The sequence below is a fragment of the Balaenoptera acutorostrata genome, chromosome 2 (genome assembly GCF_949987535.1).
Source record: "Balaenoptera acutorostrata chromosome 2, mBalAcu1.1, whole genome shotgun sequence".
NCBI classification, from domain to species: Eukaryota; Metazoa; Chordata; class Mammalia; order Artiodactyla; family Balaenopteridae; genus Balaenoptera; species Balaenoptera acutorostrata.
The window spans coordinates 55,959,448-55,982,295 of record NC_080065.1 but is presented as its reverse complement, the minus strand read 5'-3'; the positions used below and the strand labels follow the sequence as shown (position 1 = coordinate 55,982,295).

Genomic DNA, 22,848 nt, shown 5'->3' with positions numbered 1-22,848 from the left:
ACAGGCTTTCTTTCAAAGTGACAAAAAATGTTCTGGAACTAAGTAGCAGCAATGGTTGCACAAAATTGTGAACTCTTAAGAAAAATGCAATGAAAATTACTAACAATCACTGAAATGCACTAAGGGTGCATTTTATTTTACATAAACTACTTCTCAATTTAAAAAATAACTCAGAGGGCCCCTGCCAGCCACTGGTGGGGGACTCTGACGCCCAAGGAGACGGGAGGAACCCCAAAGTGAACCGGTAGGATGTAGGGGGACTGAGGGGGGAGGAGAAGAGGAGGCCAGACAGGATCGGCACCCCTGAGGCCGGGGAGATAAGGAGAGGCAGGGGGGAGGGACCCTCCAGAAAGAGCAGAAGAGGAACGGAGGGCGATCGCCTGGCCCACTTGGGCCACGGCGCCTGCGGAGCTCCCAGGCTGGTGCCTCCCCTCCAAAGCCCCCTCTGAGCTGCGTGGGTCCTGGGGGCACAGGAGGGAGGCCGGGAGATCAGGAGAGGCAGGCGGGAGGGGCCCTCTGGGAGAAGCGGTAGAGGAGCAGAGGGTGACTGCCACGCCCACCCAGGCCCAGGGAGCCTACTGAGCTCCCAGGCCGACCCCATCCTCCAAACCCCCCTCCAGGACGCACGGGTCCTTGGGGGCAGAGGAGGGAGGCTGGGGACATCAGGAGAGGCAGGCAGGAGGGGTCCTCCCAGACTGGAGGAGCAGGAAAGGAGAAGAGGGTGTTTGCCCCGCCCACTCGAGCCCAGGAAGCCTGCTGGGCTCCCAGGTGAGGTTCGCTGCCCTCTGAGACCAGGGGTGGGGGGCACTCCTGGGTCCCTTCTGTTCCTTGAGCCTAAACCCCAGCTCCCCACAGCCCCCAGGGCCTCTTCCAGCCCTGGGGGCCCTGAGCATTGGCCCCGCCCACCACCCAAACCTCCCCTTTGCTTAGGTCCCGCCCTCCACAGCCAAGACCTCTCCCCCCGCCTTTCTTTTTCTTTTCCCTCCTCCTCTTTTTTACTATTGTGGTACTGATATGTACCTTCCAGTTGTTGATTCATCTGTATTTTTATTTTTATATTTTTCCGAACATATCTGTTAGTTTCCTAATATAATTTTATTTTTTACTTTGTTATTTTTATTTTTATTTTTTGGGCACCGCAGGCAGCTTGCGGGATCTTGGTCCACGAGCCTGGAATCAGGCCAAAGCCCCTGCGATGGGAGCTCCGAGTCCGAACCACTGTACTAACAGAATCTCAGACCCCAGGGAACATCCATCAGAGTAAGGTCTCATGGGGTTCCTCATCTCAGCACCAAGACCCAGCTCTACCCAATAGCCTACGAACTCGAGTGTTGGAAGCCTCAGGCCAAAGAACCAGTAAGACAGGAATACAATCCCACTCATTTAAAAAAAAAAAAAAGAGAGAGACGGCAAAAAAATATGTCACAGATGAAGGAGCAAGGTAAAAACCTACAAGACAAAATAAATGAAGAGGAAATAGGCAATATACCTGAAAAAGAATTCAGAGTAATTAGAGTAAAGATGATCCAGAATCTTGGAAATAGAATGGAGGCACAGACTGAGAGAATACAAGAAATGTTTAACAAAAACCTAGAAGAACTAAAGAACAAACAAACAGAGATGAACAACACAGTAACTGAAATGAAAAATACACTAGAAGGAATCAATAACAGAATAACTGAGGCAGAAGAATGAATAAGTCAGCAGGAAGACAAAATGGTGGAAATAACTGCTGAGGAGGAAAACAAAGAAAGAAGAATGAAAAGAATTGAAGACAATCTCAGAGACCCCTGGGACACTAAACACATCAACATTTGAATTATAGGCGTCCCAGAGAAGAAGAAAAAAAGAAAGGGTCTGAGAAAATATTTTAAGAGATTATAGTGGAAAACATCCCTAACATGGGAAAGGAAATAGTCACCCAAATCCAGGAAGCACAGAGAGTCCCATACAGGATAAACCCTAGGAAAAACACACCAAGACACATATTACTCAAACTAACAAAAATTAAATTCAAAGAAAAAATATTAAAAGCAGCAAGGGAAAAACAAAAAATAACATACAAAGGAATCCCCATAAGGTTATCAGCTGATTTTGCAGTGGAAACTGTGCAGGACAAAGGGAGTGGCAGGATATACTTAAAGTGATGAAAGAGAAAAAACTACAACCAAGATTACTCCACCCAGCAAGGATCTCATTCAGATTCGATGGAGAAATTAAAACCTTTATAGACAAGCAAAAGCTAAGAGAATTCAGCACCACCAAACCAGCTTTACAACAAATGCTAAAGAAACTTCTCTAAGCGGGAAACACAAGAGAACAAAAAGACCCACAAAAACAAACCCAAAACAATTAAGAAAATGGTAAAAGGAACATACATATCGTTTACAACCTTGAATGTAAATGGATTAAATGACCTAACCAAAAGACACAGACTGGCTGAACGGATACAAAAACAAGACCCGTATATATGTTGTCTATAAGAGACCCACTTCAGACCTAGGGACACATACAGAATGAAAGTGAAGGGATGAAAACAGGTATTCCATGCAAATGGAAATCAAAAGAAAGCTGGAGTAGCAATACTCGCATCAGATAAAATAGACTTTAAAATAAAGATTACAGAGATAAGGAGGGACACTACATAATGATCAAAGGATCAATCCAAGAAGAAGATATAACAATTATAAATGTTTATGCACCCAACAGAGGAGCACCTCTATACATGAGGCAAATGCTAACAACCATGAAAGGAGAAATCGACAGGAACACAGTAACAGTAGGGGAGTTCAACACCCCACTTACACTAATGGACAGATCATGCAAACAGAAAATAAATAAGGAAACACAAGCTTTAAATGACACAATAAACCACATAGATCTAATTGATATTTATAGAACATTCCACCCCAAAGTGGCAGAATACACTTTCTTCTCAATTGCACATGGAACATTCTCCAGGATAGATCACATCTTGGGTCACAAATCAAGCCTCAGAAAATTTAAGAAAATTGAAATCGTACCAAGCATCTCTTCTGACCACAACGCTATGAGATTGGAAATCAATTACAGGAAAAAAAACTGTAAAAAACACAAATACATGGAGGCTAAACAGTGCGCTACTAAATAACCAAGAGATCACTGAAGAAATCAAAGAAGAAATAAAAAAATCCATAGAAACAAATGACAACGAAAACATGACGACCCAAAACCTATGGGATGCAGCAAAAGCAATTTTAAGAGGGAAGTATATAGCAATACAATCTCACCTCAAGAAACAAGGAAAATCTCAAACAATCTAACCCTACACTTAAAACAACTAGAGAAAGGAGAAGAAAGAAAACCCAAAGTCAGTAGAAGGAAAGAAATCATAAGAAAAGTGCAGAAATAAATGAAACAGAAACGAAGAAAACAAAAGCAAAGATCAATAAAACTGAAAGCTGGTTCTTTGAGAAGATAAACAAAATTGATAAACCCTTAGTGAGACTCATCAAGAAAAAAAGGAGAGGACGCAAATCAATGAAATTAGAAATGAAAAAGGAGAAATCACAATGATGCTAAAGAAATCCAAAAGATTATAAAAGACTACTACAAACAACTGTATGCCAATAAAATGGACAACCACGAAGAAATGGACAAATACTTGGAAAGAAACAATTTTCCAAGACTGAAACAGGAAAAATTAGAAAATATAAACAGACCTACCACAAGTAATGAAATTGAAACTGTAATTAAAAATCTTCCAACAAAAGTCCCGATCCAGATGGCTTCATAGGCGAATTCTATCAAACACTTAGAGAAGCGTTAACAGTGATGCTTCTCAAACTCTTCCAAAAGATTGCAGAGGGAGAAACACTCCCAAATTCATTCTACAAAGCCATCATCACCCTGATACCAAAACCAGAAAAAGATATCACAAAAAAATAAAATTATAGACCAATATCACTGATGAACATACATGCAAAAATCCTGAACAAAATACTAGCAAACAGAATCCAACAGCACATTAAAAGGATCATACACCATGATCAAGTGGGATTTATCCCAGGGATGCAAGGATTCTTCAATATACGCAAATCAATCAATATGATACACATTAACAAATTAAGGAATAAAAACTGTATGATCATCTCAATAGATGCAGAAAAAGCTTTTGACAAAATTCAACACCCATTTATGATAAAAACTCTCCAGAAAATGGACATAGAGGGAACCTACCTCAACATAATAAAGGCCACATACAACAAACCCACAGCAAGCATCATACTCAATGGTGAAAAACTGAAAGCATTTCCACTAAGATCAGGAACAAGACAAGGATGTACACTCTCGCCACTCTTATTCGACATAGTTTTGGAAGTCCTAGCCACGACAATCAGAGAAGAAAACGAAATAAAAGGAATACAAATTGGAAAAGAAGAAGTAAAACTGTCACTGTTTGCTGATGACATGACACTATACACAGAAAACCCTAAAGATGCCCCCAGAAAACTACTAGAACTAATCAATGAATTTGGTAAGGTTGCAGGATACAAAATTAATGCACAGAAATCTCTGGCATTCCTATACACCAACAATGAAAAATCAGAAAGAGAAATTAAAGAAACACTCCCTTTACCACTGCAACAAAAAAAATAAAATACCTAGGAATAAACCTGCCTAAGGAGACAAAAGACTTGTACTCATAAAACTGTAAAACACTGATGAAAGAAATCAAAGATGACAAACACATGGAGAAATATACCATGTTCTTGGATTGGAAGAATCAATACAGTGAAAAAGACTATACTACCCAAAGCAATCCACAGATTCAATGCAATCCCTATCAAACTACCAATGGCATTTTTCACAGAACTTAGAACAAAAAATTTCACAATTCGTATGGAAACACAAAAGACCCCAAACAGCCAAAGCAATCTTGAGAAAGAAAAACGGAGTTGTGGAAATCAGGCTCCATGACTTCAAACTATACCACAAAGCCACAGTAATCAAGACAGTATGGTACTGGCACAAAAACAGAAATATAGATCAATGGTACAGGATAGAATGCCCACAGATAAACCCACGCACATATGGGCATGTAATTTACGACAAAGGAGGCAAGAACATATAGAGTGGAGAAAAGACAGCCTCTTCAGTAAGTGGTGCTGGGAAAACTGGACAGCTACATGTAAGAGAATGAAATTAGAACACTCCTTAACACCATACACAAAAATAAACTCCAAATGGATCAAAGACTTAAATGTAAGACCAGACACTATAAAACTCTTAGAGGAAAACATAGGAAAAACACTCTTTGACATAAACCACAGCAAGATCTTTTTTGACCCACCTCCTAGAGTAACGGAAATAAAAACAAAAATAAACAAATGGGATTTAATTAAACTTAAAAGCTTTTCGCACAGCAGAGGAAACCATAAACAAGACAACCCTCAGAATGGGAGAAAATATTTGTAAACGAAACAACAGACAAAGGATTAATCTCCAAAATATACAAACAGCTCATGGAGCTCAATAGCAAAAAAACAAAGAACCCAATTAAAAAATGGGCAGAAGACCTAAATAGACATTTCACCAAGGAAGACATACAGATGGCCAAGAGGCACATGAAAAGCTGCTCAACATCACTATTAGAGAAATGCAAATCAAAACTACAACGAGGTATCACCTCACGCCAGTCAGAATGGCCATTATCAAAAAATCTAGAAACAATAAATGCTGGAAAGGGTGTGGTGAAAAGGGAACCCTCCTGCACTGTTGGTGGGAATGTAAATTGATACAACCACTATGGAAAACAGTATGGAGGTTCCTTAAAACACTAAAAATAGAACTACCATATGACCCAGCAATCCCACTACTGGGCAGATACCCTGAGAAAACCATAATTCAAAAAGACACATGTACCACAATGTTCACTGCAGCACTATTTACAATAGCCAGGACATGGAACCAACCTAAATGTCCATCGATAGGTGAATGGCTAAAGAAGATGTGGCACATATATACAATGGAATATTACTCAGCCATAAAAAGAAACGAAATTGAGTTATTTGTAGTGAGGTGGATAGACCTAGAGTCTGTCATACAGAGTGCAGTAAGTCAGAAAGAGAAAAACAAATACCGTATGCTAACACATATATACGGAATCTAAAAAAAAAAAAAAAATGGTACTGATGGGCAGGAATAAAGAGGTAGACATAGAGAATGGACTTGAGGACATGGGGTGGGAAGGCAAAGCTGGGACGAAGTGAGAGTAGCATCAACATATATACACTACCGAATGTAAAATAGTTGGCTGGTGGGAAGCAGCAGCATAGCACAGGGAGATTGGCTCGGTGCTTTGTGATGACCTAGAGGGGTGGGATAGGGAGGATGGGAGGGAGGCTCAAGAGGGAGGGGATATTGGGACATGTGTATGCATATGGCTGATTCGCTTTGTTGTGCAACAGAAACTAACACAGTATTGTGAAGCAATTATACTCCAATAAAGATCTATTAAAAAAAATTAAATTAAATAATAAAATGAAATAAAAAATAACTCAGGATGGAAGTGGGGCTGGGTATAGTCACTGACCATACACACACAGACACACACACGGTGTATAAAGTGATAGTGAATGCTGTCTTTTGTGAAGAAAAGAAGGAGAAATTCAAATACATGTATCTGCTTAATTTTGCAAAAAGAAACACAAGGAAAGATAAACAATTGATCACTTACAGAGGGTGGATGTAGAGTAAAGTAAAAGGAATGGGGAAGGAAGTGACATTTTGCAAATATAAGTACACTTTTTTGTCTATTTTAAGTTCACAACTGAGAAAAGTTTTGACTTTCAGGAGTGAAGTATTAAAAAGAAAAAAATTTGGCCTACCTCCTAAATATCCTATGCCTTCCTTTATTCTCACCTAAAAATAATAACCCACAAACAAACAAAAGAGCCCTGCTGGGAAACATGCTCCTTCTACCCTGGGAAAGCTTTTTAAAAGTTTCTCTTCTAGGGGCTCCCCTGGTGGCGCAGTGGTTGAGAATCTGCCTGCCAATGCAGGGGACACGGGTTCGAGCCCTGGTCTGGGAAGATCCCACATGCCGCGGAGCAAATGAGCCCGTGAGCCACAGCTACTGAGCCTGCGCGTCTGGAGCCTGTGCTCCGCAACAAGGGGCCGCGACAGTGAGAGGCCCGCGCACCGCGATGAAGAGTGGCCCCCACTTGCTGCAACTAGAGAAAGTCCTTGTACAGAAACGAAGACCCAACACACCCAAAAATAAATAAATAATTAATAAAAAAAAAAAAAAGTTTCTCTTCTATACCTAGAAAACCACAGAAAACCAACTGAAAACCTAGGACCCATCAGTAAGATAGTGGGATGAAAATATATACATACAGAAATCAATACCTTCCTATGTACAAACCCAATCTCCAATTACATGACATAATGAAAGAAAAGACCTCATTTACAAGAACAAAGAAGTAAAACATACCTAAAAATAAACTGAAAATGCATAAAATCTGTATGAAATAAACACTGAAACATTCATGAAAAAACACTAAGGATGGCCTGAATAAGTAGGCCATCCATGTTCCTGGATAGAAAGACTCACCTTTGTAAAGCTTTATTTTTTAATAATCTATTCATCAATTTCCCTAATTAATAAATGTAATACAACTATAATACATATTATCAGTAGGTTTTATTTCTAGAGCCTAGACAACTAACTCAAGCTCAAATAGAAAAATAAACACACAAGAATGGTCAAGAAAGCTCATAAAAAGAGCAATGAGGAGTATGGGGAAGAACGGGCCTTACTAAATATTTTAAAATGCTATACAATCTGAATCATTAAAAGCATGGGGCACTACTGGTACACAAATCATCAGTCAAACCAATCCAACAGCAGAGAAGCCCCAGAAATAGACTCCAACACAGACAGAAAAATTTAGTATATGACAAAGGAAATATATCAAATTAGCGTTAGGAAAACTGAGTTTTTAATAATGATATGGAACAACAAAGAAGCATTTAGAAAAATAAAATACAATTGGATCAATGTGCCATATGGCAAACAAGGATAAACTCCTAATGGATCAAAGACGTAAATGCAAAAATTAAAAGCATAAAAGTACAAGAAGAAGCAATGGGGGAATTTTATTATAACCTTGGAATAGGAAAGATTTTTCTACCTTTAAGACTCATAATGTAGAAGTCACAAAAGAAAAAACTTGAGGAATTAAACTATATAAAAATCAAAAATCTCTATAAAATCAGGTCTCATAAACAATTTCTAATAAGAAATGACAAAGTAGGAATGATACTTGAAACCAAATCACTAAAGAATAATCTCCCTAATACAAAAAGAACTCCTGGAAATAGGAAAAAATAAACCAAAAAAACACCCCACAAAAACAGACTCCATGAAAAATGGGCAACATATACAACTCACAGAAAAGGAAATACAAATGGCCTTCAAATATATGAAGAGATGGCCACCTTCACTCTTAAGAAAAATGCAACGGAAATTACTATACACTGGTACCACTTCTCATCTATCAGATGGACAAAAATACACAACTTTGGTAACAATCTGCAGTTGCTATAGGGAAACAGGCATTCTCATACAGAGCTGGTTAAAGTACATGCTGCTGCCAATCTTTATGAAGGCCAACAGGGAAGGAAATCTCTCGAAACTACAAACACACTCACCCTCTGACCCAACAATAAATACCATTTATGAAAACTTTCTCTGCATACTTGCACATTACAAAATTACGTACGTACAAAGCTGTTCATTACGACTTATATAATTTATAAAAGAAAAATTAAGAAAACCCATTCTACTGCAGGCTGGTTACATAAACCAGGTACTGCCAGATAATGGAAGTCCATGAAGTTGTAAAACGGAATGAAGCAGCACTTTCTGATGAATACAGAAAGTTCTCCTGGTAGTTAAGTGACAAAAGCAAATTGTACAACAGTGTATATTTTGTTTTACCTTTTGTAGAAGATGAAAATAAAAATTATATATTTTCATCTGTACCTATATATAAAACTGGAAGGATATACCAAAAAAAAAACTAATAAAGTCATTGCCTGTGGGAACACGGTAGATGGACACCTGGGTGGAAGTTAAGACCTATCATTATATAACTTTTTATACTCTCTGGATTTCTAAACCACGTAAATACATTACATATTACTCATTCAAAATATAGTTAAAAAAAATAGACTGAAAAGAGAAAATTTTCCCCCTGCTTCCTCCTCAGTTTTAGCACATGCTTTCAACCTACCTCCTAGGGGATGGAGACCTAGAGGATTTCCTTTTTATGGTTTTTGATGTTCTTGGCGATCTGGAAGAACTCCTGCTTCTCCTCCTACGCCTTTCCCTGAAAGTCAAAAATATGTCATTTTAAAAAACAGTAATTTAAATAAAAGATAATTCAAATACACAAAATCAAAAGGGTCCTTAATGCTCTCAAGTGAATAGTATTCTTTACAGGGCAGTTTAAACTAATGTCTTTCATGAAAATGTTCTATTATCTAATTCTAGTACAGGTCAAATTATGAACTGTATATTTTACAGACCAATGAAAACATCTTCTAAGATTTCATATCAGAAAGGGTAGATGACCTCCTTTTCACCTGATTTATTTGGACAGTAATTTCTTGAGTAGAAAAATAGTAATGGATGTTTCATATTCTCTCTCAAGTCAAACATGTTCTTCCTCAGCACCTAAAGCATGTGTTGCTTATCAGATCCTTTGTCATGCATCTAGCTCCTTGCTGCCCCACTGTGGATTATTTTTTAACAAGGTAACAGGCCCTTTTCAAGAAGTGAAAGGTAAATGGGCTTGCAAAATGTGAACTTTTTAAACCCAAGTATGTAGAATGTCTCTAAACATTAATTCTTTTTAGAGAAATTGCTTTTACCCCCTTAACCTACTGTTTCATTATTGTTGTTCTATTCATTTAAAATTGAGCACACAAGTTGCTTAGATATAAGGAAATTACTTAAAACCTGGGATTTAAATATGATGGTAAATATTAATGTAGCCAATGACCTATCTCACAAGAAGCTCTGATAATTAGTGGCCACATAGCTGAAACCACCAAATCCTCTAGAATTCAAGTTCTCCTTATCACCTCAGTAAGCTGACTCTAGGCTAATGAAACATTTTGTGTGCATTTTTCATCTGTAAAATAAAAAACTAGACAATGCTCATATGTGGTATATACACAGTAGATGTTACGACCAAAAGAGCTCAAGAACTTTGAGAACACAAATAAATCAATTCCAACTCTACCTAAGGTTCTCTCCTCCGTTACCCAATTTTATTTCCAAGTCACCCCCAAATTATACTTCCTAATATGGAAATTAGATGACGTTATTCCATTTAATCAATGCCATTCTGTAACAGCACCTCCCTACCCCGCACAAGAACCAGAAGTACTTTTTTCATAGCATGAGAATATCAGTGTATTCCAGACTTTAAGTTTACACAAAATGGCTCCATCTTCATCAGTGTAACTCTTTACCTGTATGTTCAGGAAGCACTATGTACAGGTGGACATCTAATAATTACCAGTTAGTGATAATGAGAGCTAAGGCTGGACAGACAGGAAGCTAGAATGTCAGTTTGTCGAGAAAGAAGCTGTCAGCTCTAGTATGCAGAATTGGGAGTTGATTAGGCTTACATTTAAATTTTAGTTCCACATCTTACCAACAGCACGACTGGGGTCATATTACTTTATCTGAGACTCAGTTTTTCCAATTGAAAAATGGAGATAATAACTCAGGCCTTGTAGTTTTGTTATGAGGATCAGGATAATACCTGTGAAGTACCAAGCCTAGTGTCTGGTGCACAGCAGGTGCTCAGTAAATATGTTCTCCTTCCCTTTGATGGTCTCATCCTTATTAACTGTAATTCCAAGCATTAAAAGTTTTTAAATATCAAAATTTTTCCTTAAAAATGTAGCTCAGAAGACAATGTTGGAAATAAAAATATTAAGTAGACTATTATTCTGGGCAGTTAAGAGGTTTCCCATTCACTAAACAAATCAGAGCACCTGAAAGGAAGAAAAATGCTACAAGGTAAGAAATGGTAACTCTTCAGCAAGCTCTTCTGAAAGCATGAAACATTCCACACTGCTGAACCTTTAGGAACTAACATTAGTCAGCATTTATTCTCCAGGCCCCAGAGGTATCTTAAGAACTAAGAACTGAATGTGAACATCTACACTTTCTTAAATATCAAGCAACTTAAAATGACCCATGAAAAAATTATAAACATTTCAAAGTCATCAGAAAAAGTAAATTCAACTGAATTTAAAAGGAATTGAGGGGACTTCCCTGGTGGCGCAGCGGTTAAGAATCCGCCTGCCAATGCAGGGGACATGGGTTCGATCCCTGGTCCAGAAAGATGCCGCAGAGCAACTACGCCTATGTGACACAACTACTGAGCCTGCACTCTAGAGACCACATGCCACAACTACTGAAGCCCGTGGTGCCAAAACTACTGAAGGCCGCGCACCTAGAGCCCATACTCTGCAACAAGAGAAGCCACCGCAATGAGAAGCCCACACACCGCAACAAAGAGTAGCCCCCACTCACCACAACTAAAGAAAGCCCACGTGCAGCAATGGAGACCCAAGGCAGCCAAAACTTAAAATTAATTAATTAATTTTTTTAAAAAGGAATCGAAATATTATTTGGTGTTGTGAAGGGCAATGTCTAAACGATCACAGAAACACAAAGGAATGTGTGAAACACAACCAATAAAATAACTGCAATAAAGATGCAGTCTGCAAGGCTCAACTGATACCCACAGCAAATGAGTTAATTTCTTCAGGTTTTGGTTCAATGTGCTGAAATATGGCAATGACCTACTGATTTGAAGTCACATTTTAACATATACTGTTGCTTTCAACTATATAATTCTGAGGCATTTTTAAAAAGCCAGTACCAAGTACTGGCTAGAGTCCTCAGTTAAACAATCTCTAAAAAGAGGAGAAAGAGCTACTATACTACTATACTTCTAACTAAAGTGCAGAGCAGATAGAAAATTTCCTCTGAGCTTTGGTTTCCTCATGTTTTAAAACCATGATAACAGTCGTCTCACAGGCTTACCGTGAGGATTAAATAAGATCAGTCATGAAAAACTCTGCTGAGACATAAAATCTGGCATATGGTAAAGCACTCAATAAATGCTTGCAATTATCTTCTATTAACTAGCCAAAGACTAGTATTAAGAATAAGCTGGAGCCGGCGCGCTGAGGCTATGGCCACGTTAGCCCGGCTGCAAGCTCAGTCGACGAGTGTAGCACATCAGTACTACTACAGGAACAGCCGTGTGGATGAAAGGCTCTTGGTGCTCCAGCCAGGCATCAGGGCCGTGCCTCTGAGGTGGGAGAGCCAACTTCAGAACACTGGTCCACAAGAGACCTCCCAGCTCCACGTAATACCAAACGGCAAAAATCTCCCAGAGATCTCCATCTCAACATCAAGACCCAGCTTCACTCAACGACCAGCAAGCTACAGTGCTGGACACCCTATGCCAAACAACTAGCTAGACAGGAACACAACCCCATCCATTAGCAGAGAGGCTGCCTAAAATCAAAATAAGGCCACAGACACCCCAAAATACACCACCAGACGTGGACGTGCCCACCAGAAAGACAAGATCTAGCCTCATCCACCAGAACTCAGGCACTAGTTCCCTCCACCAGGAAGCCTACACAACCCACTGAACCAACCTTAGCCACTGGGGACAGATACCAAAAACAACGGGAACTACGAACCTGCAGCCTGTGAAAAGGAGACCCCAAACACAGTAAGATAGGCAAAATGAGACGACAGAAAAACACACAGCAGATGAAGGAGCAGGCTCAAAACACACTGGACTTAACAAATGAAGAGGAAATAGGTAGTCTACCTGAAAAAGAATTCAGAATAATGATAGTAAGGATGATCCAAAATCTTGGAAATAGAATAGACAAAATGCAAGAAACATTTAACAAGGATGTAGAAGAACTAAAGAGGAACCAAGCAATGATGAAGAACACAATAAATGAAATTAAAAATACTCTAGATGGGATCAATAGTAGAATAACTGAGGCAGAAGAAAGGATAAGTGACCTGGAAGATAAAATGGTGGAAATAACTACTACAGAGCAGGATAAAGAAAAAAGAATGAAAAGAACTGAGGACAGTCTCAGGGACCTCTGGGACAACATTAAACGCTCCAACATTCGAATTATAGGGGTACCAGAAGAAGAAGAGAAAAAGAAAGGGACTGAGAAAATTTTTGAAGAGATTATAGTTGAAAACTTCCCTAATATGGGAAAGGAAATAGTTAATCAAGTCCTGGAAGCACAGAGAGTCCCATACAGGATAAACCCAAGGAGGAACACGCCAAGACACATATTAATCAAACTGTCAAAAATTAAATATAAGGAAAACATATTAAAGGCAGCAAGGGAAAAAAAACAAATAACACACAAGGGAATCCCCATAAGGTTAACATCTGATCGCTCAGCAGAAACTCTGCAAGCCAGAAGGGAGTGGCAGGATATACTTAAAGTGATGAAGGAGAAAAACCTACAACCAAGATTACTCTACCCAGCAAGGATCTCATTCAGATTTGATGGAGAAATTAAAACCTTTACAGACAAGCAAAAGCTGAGAGAGTTCAGCACCACCAAACCAGCTTTACAACAAATGCTAAAGGAACTTCTCTAGGCAAGAAACACAAGAGAAGGAAAACACCTACAATAACAAACCCAATACATTTAAGAAAATGGGAATAGGAACATACATATCGATAATTACCTTGAATGTAAATGGATTAAATGCTCCCACCAAAAGACACAGGCTGGCTGAATGGATACAAAAACAAGACCCATATATATGCTGTCTACAAGAGACCCACTTCAGACCTAGAGACACATACAGACTGAAAGTGAGGGGATGGAAAAAGATATTCCATGCAAATGGAAATCAAAAGAAAGCTGGAGTAGCAATTCTCATATCAGACAAAATAGACTTTAAAATAAAGACTATTACAAGAGACAAAGAAGGACACTATATAATGATCAAGGGATCGATCCAAGAGGAAGCTATAACAATTGTAAATATTTATGCACCCAACATAGGAGCACCTCAATACATAAGGCAAATACTAACAGCCATAAAAGGGGAAATTGACAGCAACACAATCATAGTAGGGGACTTTAACACCCCACTTTCACCAATGGACAGATCATCCAAAATGAAAATAAATAAGGAAACACAAGCTTTAAATGATACATTAAACAATATGGACTTAATTGATATTTATAGGACATTCCACCCAAAAACAACAGAATACACATTTTTCTCAAGTGCTCATGGAACATTCTCCAGGATAGATCATATCTTGGGCCACAAATCAAGCCTTGGTAAATTTAAGAAAATTGAAATCGTATCAAGTATCTTTTCCGACCACAACGCTATGAGACTAGATATCAATTACAGGAAAAGATCTGTAAAAAATGCAAACACATGGAGGCTACACAATACATTACTTAATAACGAAGTGATTACTGAAGAAATCAAAGGGGAAATCAAAAAATACCTAGAAACAAATGACAATGGAGACACGACGACCCAAAACCTATGGGACGCAGCAAAAGCAGTGCTAAGAGGGAAGTTTATAGCAATACAAGCCTACCTCAAGAAACAGGAAACATCTCGAATAAACAACCTAACCTTGCACCTAAAGCAATTAGAGAAAGAAGAACAAAAAAACCCCAAAGCCAGCAGAAGGAAAGAAATTATGAAGATCAGGTCAGAAATAAATGAAAAAGAAATGAAGGAAACAATAGCAAAAATCAATGAAACTAAAAGCTGGTTCTTTGAGAAGATAAACAAAATTGATAAACCATTAGCCAGACTCATCAAGAGAAAAAGGGAGAAGACTCAGATCAATAGAATTAGAAATGAAAAAGGAGAAGTAACCACTGACACTGCAGAAATACAAAAGATCATGAGAGATTACTACAAGCAACTCTATGCCAATAAAATGGACAACCTGGAAGAAATGGACAGATTCTTAGAAATGCACAAACTGCCGAGACTGAACCAGGAAGAAATAGAAAATATGAACAGACCAATCACAAGCACTGAAATTGAAACTGTGATTAAAAACCTTCCAACAAACAAAAGCCCAGGACCAGATGGCTTCACAGGTGAATTCTATCAAACATTTAGAGAAGAGCTAACACCTATCCTTCTCAAACTCTTCCAAAATATTGCAGAGGGAGGAACACTCCCAAACTCATTCTACGAGGCCACCATCACCCTGATACCAAAACCAGACAAAGATGTCACAAAGAAAGAAAACTACAGGCCAATATCACTGATGAACATAGATGCAAAAATCCTCAACAAAATACTAGCAAACAGAATCCAACAGCACATTAAAAGGATCATACACCATGATCAAGTGGGGTTTATCCCAGGAATGCAAGGATTCTTCAATATACGCAAATCAATCAATGTGATACACCATATTAACAAATTGAAGGAGAAAAACCATATGATCATCTCAATAGATGCAGAGAAAGCTTTCGACAAAATTCAACACCCATTTATGATAAAAGCCCTGCAGAAAGTAGGCATAGAGGGAACTTTCCTCAACATAATAAAGGCCATATATGACAAACCCACAGCCAACATCGTCCTCAATGGTGAAAAACTGAAACCATTTCCACTAAGATCAGGAACAAGACAAGGTTGCCCACTCTCACCACTATTATTCAACATAGTTTTGGAAGTGTTAGCCACAGCAATAAGAGAAGACAAAGAAATAAAAGGAATCCAAATCGGAAAAGAAGAAGTAAAGCTGTCACTATTTGCAGATGACATGATACTATACATAGAGAATCCTAAAGATGCTACCAGAAAACTCCTAGAGCTAATCAATGAATTTGGTAAAGTAGCAGGATACAAAATTAATGCACAGAAATCTCTTGCATTTCTATACACTAATGACGAAAAATCTGAAAGTGAAATTAAGAAAACACTCCCATTTACCATTGCAACAAAAAGAATAAAATATCTAGGAATAAACCTACCTAAGGAGACAAAAGACCTGTATGCAGAAAATTATAAGACACTGATGAAAGAAATTAAAGATGATACGAATAGATGGAGAGATATACCGTGTTCCTGGATTGGAAGAATCAACATTGTGAAAATGACTCTACTACCCAAAGCAATCTACAGATTCAATGCAATCCCTATCAAACTACCACTGGCATTTTTCACAGAACTAGAACAAAAAATTTCACAATTTGTATGGAAACACAAAAGACCCCGAATAGCCAAAGCAATCTTGAGAACGAAAAATGGAGCTGGGGGAATCAGGCTCCCTGACTTCAGACTATATTACAAAGCTTCAGTAATCAAGACAGTTTGGTACTGGCACAAAAACAGAAATATAGATCAATGGAACAGGATAGAAAGCCCAGAGATAAACCCACACACATATGGTCAACTTATCTTTGATAAAGGAGGCAAGCATATATAGTGGAGAAAAGACAGCCTCTTCAATAAGTGGTGCTGGGAAAATTGGACAGGAACATGTAAAAGTATGAAATTAGAACACTCCCTGACACCATGCACAAAAATAAACTCAAAATGGATTAAAGACCTAAGTGTAAGGGCAGACACTATCAAACTCTTAGAGGAAAACATAGGCAGAACACTCTATGACATACATCACAGCAAGATTCTTTTTGACCCAGCTCCCAGAGAAATGGAAATAAGAACACAAATAAACAAATGGGACCTAATGAAACTGAAAAGCTTTTGCACAGCAAAGGAAACCATAAACAAGACCAAAAGACAACCCTCAGAATGGGAGAAAATATTTGCAAATGAAGCAACTGACAAAGGATTAATCTCCAAGATTTACAAGCAGCTCATGCAGCTCAATAACAAAAAAACGAACAACCCAATCCAAAAATGGGCAGAAGATCTAAATAGACATTTCTCCAAAGAAGATATACGGATGGCCTACAGACACATGAAAGAATGCTCAACATCATTAATCATTAGAGAAATGCAAATCAAAACTACAATGAGATATCATCTCACACCGGTCAGAATGGCCATCATCAAAAAATCTAGAAACAATAAATGCTGGAGAGGGTGTGGAGGAAAGGGAACACTCTTGCACTGTTGGTGGGAATGTAAATTGATACAGCCACTATGGAGAACAGTATGGAGGTTCCTTAAAAAACTACAAATAGAACTACCATACGACCCAGCAATCCCACTACTGGGCATATACCCTGAGAAAACCATAGGTCAAAAAGAGTCATGTACCAAAATGTTCATGGCAGCTCTATCTACAATAGCCAGGACATGGAAGCAACCTAAGTGTCCATCGACAGATGAATGGATAAAGAAGATGTGGCACATATATACAATGGAATATTACTCAGCCATAAAAAGAAATGAAATGGAGGTATTTGTAATGAGGTGGATGGAGTTAGAGTCTGTCATACAGAGTGAAGTAAGTCAGAAAGAGAAAAACAAATACAGTATGCTAACACATATATACGGAATCTAAGGGAAAAAAAAAAGGCCATGAAGAACCTAGTGGCAAGACGGGAATAAAGACACAGACCTACTAGAGAATGGACTTGAGGATATGGGGAGGGGGTGGGGTGAGATGTGACAGGGTAAGAGAGTGTCATGGACATATATACACTACCAAATGTAAAATAGATAACTAGTGGGAAGCAGCCGCATAGCACAGGGAGATCAGCTCGGTGCTTTGTGACCACCTAGAGGGGTGGGATGGGGAGGGTGGGAGGGAGGGAGATGCAAGAGGGAAGAGAAATGGGAACATATTGTATATGTATAACTGATTCACTTTGTTATAAAGCAGAAGCTAACACACTATTGTAAGGCAATTATACTTCAATAAAGATGTTTAAAAAAAAAAAAAAAGAATAAGCTGTTAAAACACAAGTTAAAAAATTACAAAATATATAGTCCATTGTCTCAGAAATTATGTTCTATGAAAAACCATTTTAAAATATCTTTAAAACTTGAAAAATATGTTTTTAAAGTATTTTTAAGATATAGTTTAACACAACTTGGGAATTTCCATTTATTTATAGTCACAGTATCATCTGGAGCAATGGATGTAGGTTGAGATAATCTTGAATTAAGGAAGGTCCTCATTTTGCTGATGTTACTATGGCAACCTCCTGCCACCTGGTGGCAGTGTACCTATTAATAAACAGTCCTAAGAAAAAAGCAAATCCTTAACAACAAATTAATAAATGAAAACCAAAATTTAAACATCATATATTCAACAAAGTAGAGCAGTAAAAATGAACTTAGATGACGAAAATGACTAATACTGTAACTTTAGAAATAATTTTATATATTAAAATTTACCATATCATTCCAAAGAAATATAGACGCCTAAGAAGTCAATTTCTCTACCTAAAAAAAAACAAAAACAAAAAACTTGCCCCTGCCATCCCACCCTCCAAGAAAATAATAAGCAGCAGCAACAGCAGCCACTGACACCACTGCCAGGTTAAAATAGTGGATTACAAAGGACAGTTAACTTTTCAAGTAATTCTGGCCAATATTCTCTCTTCCTCCTCATAGATTCAATACTGTAGCAATCCCTCTGCTAGAGAAACGTTTACTCTGCTATCAGAGGGAAATGTTCTGATATTATTGTACTGATTCCACTTGTGCACAATTATCTTTTCCCCCAGTCAAAATTTATGTTTTCATTTGTCATCAGTAAGCCCTTTGGTAAAAACTTTAAGCATTATCAAACCTGCTGGAACTACGAGATCTTCTTGATGCATTGTAACTTCTGGGTGGTGTTCTGGACTTTTTATCCTTCTTCCTTTTCTCATCTATCTCTTTGGATCTGTCCTTTTCTCGTTCCTTTTCTTTGTCCTGTTCCTTCTCCTTCTCTTTGTCTCGTTCCTTTTCATGCTCTTTTTCCCGCTCTCTCTCTCTGTCCTTCTCCTTGTCTTTATCTCGGTCCTTTTCCCGTTCTTTATCCCGGTCTTTATCTTTGTTTTTACCCCGTTCCTTTTCTTTTTCACGTTCCTTTTCCCTGTCTCTCTCTTTTTCCCTTTCCTTTTCTCTATCTTTTTCTTTCACTCTTTCCTTTTCCTTGATTTTTTCTCGGTTGTCTTTTCTTTTGTCCCTTTAAAAACAAAAGTAAATAAATAAATTCACAACTAAAATAATTCTACTCCCCAACAAGGACCTCATTCTCTTTCCTCAACAATTATCAACACAAAATAATGTATAATAGCTGTAAGACATTACATATAAATTTCTAAATAATTTATGTATACATGAAGCTGCTAAATGAAACAATTATCAGGCTGAATTTAGTCTGGAAATCTCATGAGTCATACTAACCATCAGATTCAAATCAATGACAATCAATATTAAATCATTACTGAAACAATCAGAAAAAAGTTTAATTTCTTTCATTAAAAATTTAAACCACAACAGATTTTTAACAAATGAGGTCATGAGAAAACTACCCTTAATTTCCAAAAAACTCACCGTGAACGCGAACGACTCCTTGACTTCCGCCTCTCCCTTGATTTAGAGCGTTTTTTATGAGGGCTCTTAGATCTACGTCTATCTTTTTGTCTTGAACGTGATCTATTATGGGATCTACTCCTAAAGAAAAACAAATTGTTAGAATATCAAAACTTATTCTCAGAATTTCAATTTATAAATATTTAAGATCTTTCAAATAAGAGAGTTTTAAAACCAATCCTGACAGTATTTATCAATATTTTTAAATTCTCTATTACATAATGCTTCAAAATTAGATTATCTGACATAAATTTATTTATTGGAAACTTCACCAGACAGTTCACTGTCCAGAACACAAAGACAGAAAAACAGAAAAAGAATTTAAGGTATTTCCTATGTCAGACTTAAGGTGACAGTTTCAGGCGTGGCTTTCTTTTGCTAAATATTACATGCCTCAATTAGAACAAACAACTTCTCCCACGGTCCAAGTTTTCATACCAAAAATTGTCTTTAACTCTTGACTTGCATGTAATATTACTGCTTGTGGCTATAACTTATCTTTGACAGGGAGTAGTGGTTATATGGTTCAATGGTTTCTATAAGTGACTGTGTGCTATTTGTCATAACACATATTAAGAAGAATGCATAGGGAAGCACAGTACTAATGATGGTGCTAGTGACAGGAAACCAAACATCTTACTCATGAGTTAAAGCTAAATATAATCAAATGTTGAATTTGCAAAGCCTTGATTTTATTACATAAACAAAGCTATTAAAAGAAACCTTTATTACTGGAATTGTTGGAGGAAAAATAACTGTTATTCCAATTCTGAAATTCTCTAGGCTCCTTTCCCAACTGAAATAATAGCTTACATAATGTGACATTTTTCATAATGAGGTATCCTAGGAACTATTTATTTAAATGTAACCAAATTGAAGGCATACAACTTAAACAACAAAGTGATGAGACTCACCGGCTTCGGAGTTAAACACTCTGGCTCTGACACTCAGTTCTGCCACATAATAGCTGTGAGAACTCTGGCTAATCACTTAACCTCTCTAAGCCTGAGTTTCTTCATCTAAAAACTGGAGTAAGAATCATACCTATACCTCCTAGAACTGTCATGAGAATTAAAACAGATGATATATGGAAAACTGCCTAACAGTTTCGAGTGCAGAGTAAATGATTAAAAATCCTATCTCAATATCTGCATCATCATCATTAACAATTAACATAAATGAAAACTTTAAATTATATCTCTATTTATTCCAAGGGGTCAAATGAACGTCTACAAGTATGCCTTATATAATTAAAGCTCATCTTGATAGTAATATCTTCATGAATTAAGTTAAAACAAGTATCTATAAAAGAAATACATATAGTTAAATGCTTGTGCTATGCCATGAAACCAGAAAAGTCTCCAGACAATCCTCAATTAAGTAATGATCTTGTTCTTAAAACACATTTTTCAGTTAGTTAAAATTTGTTTTCCAACAGCTAATTTTCAACTGAACCACTCATCTATTATACACTTATCTTCATACCTCATTTTTAATATACGAAGATAATTCGTAGTTTGTTGAAACCTTTATCACTAATAACCTAAGAGACACAAGGGTCAAGTAGTAGCTATTAGGGGAAAACTTAAAAACTTATAACATTTTTAGTCCATTTACAGACATCCACATGAGGGTCATAATGTTTTATAGGGCCTTTGCTTCTATGTACTTAATAAGTCTTAAGATTTCTATTCTAGTTAACCTTGCTAAAAAAAATAAATAGTAATTCTGTTTTCTTCAAATAGCACTTTCCAATCTTAATTAAATAAACTCCTTTAAGAAAATTAACCACAGCCATAACAAATTAAAGTTAATAATAAAAAGGCACTGACCACTTGGCTTCCCACCTTATCCTGTGGGTCCTCAGAGTTTGAAAGTCACTGCTCAAGAGTAATTATTATATTTCAATTTTGACATTAAATATTTCATGTCTGTCTCACCCACTAGTTGCCTACAAGTTTTCTATTAGGAAAGCTAAAAGCTTCAAGTCAAGAGCAAATCTAATCCAACCAAAGATAAAGATTTGAGCTATCATTAACAGCTGTCATTTTAACATGATGTACAAAACTGCATTTATAAGTTAAATTGTAAATAAAGGGCAACTTACCATTATGTTGCATCAAAGTTCCTTTGTAAATCAGTTGTTTCCCATTAAAATATTATAAAATGTCTTATAGTTCCTATGCTGGTCTGTAAAGGTTACTTAACTTTAAAATATAATAGAGTACTACCCACCTTTTCTAACACTGTCCCTATGAAAAAAACACATAAAAATTTGGACAGAGTGGAAACACATCTTCCCAGTTCTAGCCAAGGTCATAGTAACAAATAACTATTTCCTCCCTCCTACAGAAAGAAGAAGGAACAGGGAAAGAGTCAGGGGAAAGTTCTGGAAGTATCAGAACACTACGAAGGTAGAAGAAGGTGGGGCTTCAAGAACAAGGGCTCCTGCAACCCATACTCCTGCTAGGTCTAGTGGGTCAGAGCCAGAGCTGAGGGTATCCAATCCCACTAGAAGGGGAGGGGAAACCGAGAAATGCTTGCCATCCCCTACGTAGGGTGGAGAGGCGGAGGGAGTTCCACAAGTCAAATGTTTTGGGGCGAGGAATTTCTTTTCTTTTCAACAAAACTCATCCTCTTTTTTATTTCTTTATGACCTTAGTAAAGGCTTCTTGTGTTTATATACACCATGTATAAAAACAGTTTATGCTGACAAAAAAGATATACAAGGCATACCTCAGAGTTATTGTGGGTTTGGTTCCAGACCACCACAACAAAGGGAATATCACAATAAAGCGAGTCAGGAATTTTTTGGCTTCCCAGTGCATATACAATTTATATTTACTCTATACTGTAGTGTATTAAGTGTGCAACAGCATTATGTCTTAAAAAAAAAACAATGTATATACCTTAATTAAAAATACTTTATTGCTAAAAAATGCTAATCGTCATCTGACAATGCAGTGCTGCCACAAACTTTCAATTTGTTAAAAAACCACAATATCAAAAAAAAAAAACAAACCACAATATCTGTGAAGCACAATAAAGCAGAGTAAAATAAAACAAGGTGTGCCTGTGTGTATGTGCGTGTTTGGGTGTGCGCACCAGCCAAGAACAATTAACTTCTAATGCTACGTAATTAGACAGACCTCCATGAAATCACTCCCATGAATAAGAATAATTAACAAATTTCATTTTAGACAGAATAACCCATC

General features: G+C 37.4%; 1 protein-coding gene across 4 annotated transcripts in view; it reads right to left on the bottom strand.

Moving 5' to 3' along the window:
* The window catches only part of SREK1 (splicing regulatory glutamic acid and lysine rich protein 1), a 61,164-nt gene that overhangs the window by 9,216 nt on the left and 29,100 nt on the right, over positions 1 to 22,848 (bottom strand). For all 4 annotated transcript variants that reach the window (XM_007175997.3, XM_007175998.2, XM_007175999.2 and 1 more), the window contains 3 exons: positions 19,595 to 19,714; positions 18,843 to 19,223; positions 9,282 to 9,377 (listed from right to left, as the gene is read on the bottom strand). In XM_007175997.3, coding sequence (XP_007176059.2) covers positions 9,282 to 9,377; positions 18,843 to 19,223; positions 19,595 to 19,714 — 597 coding nt within the window. The remainder of the gene's footprint in view (positions 1 to 9,281; positions 9,378 to 18,842; positions 19,224 to 19,594; positions 19,715 to 22,848) is intronic.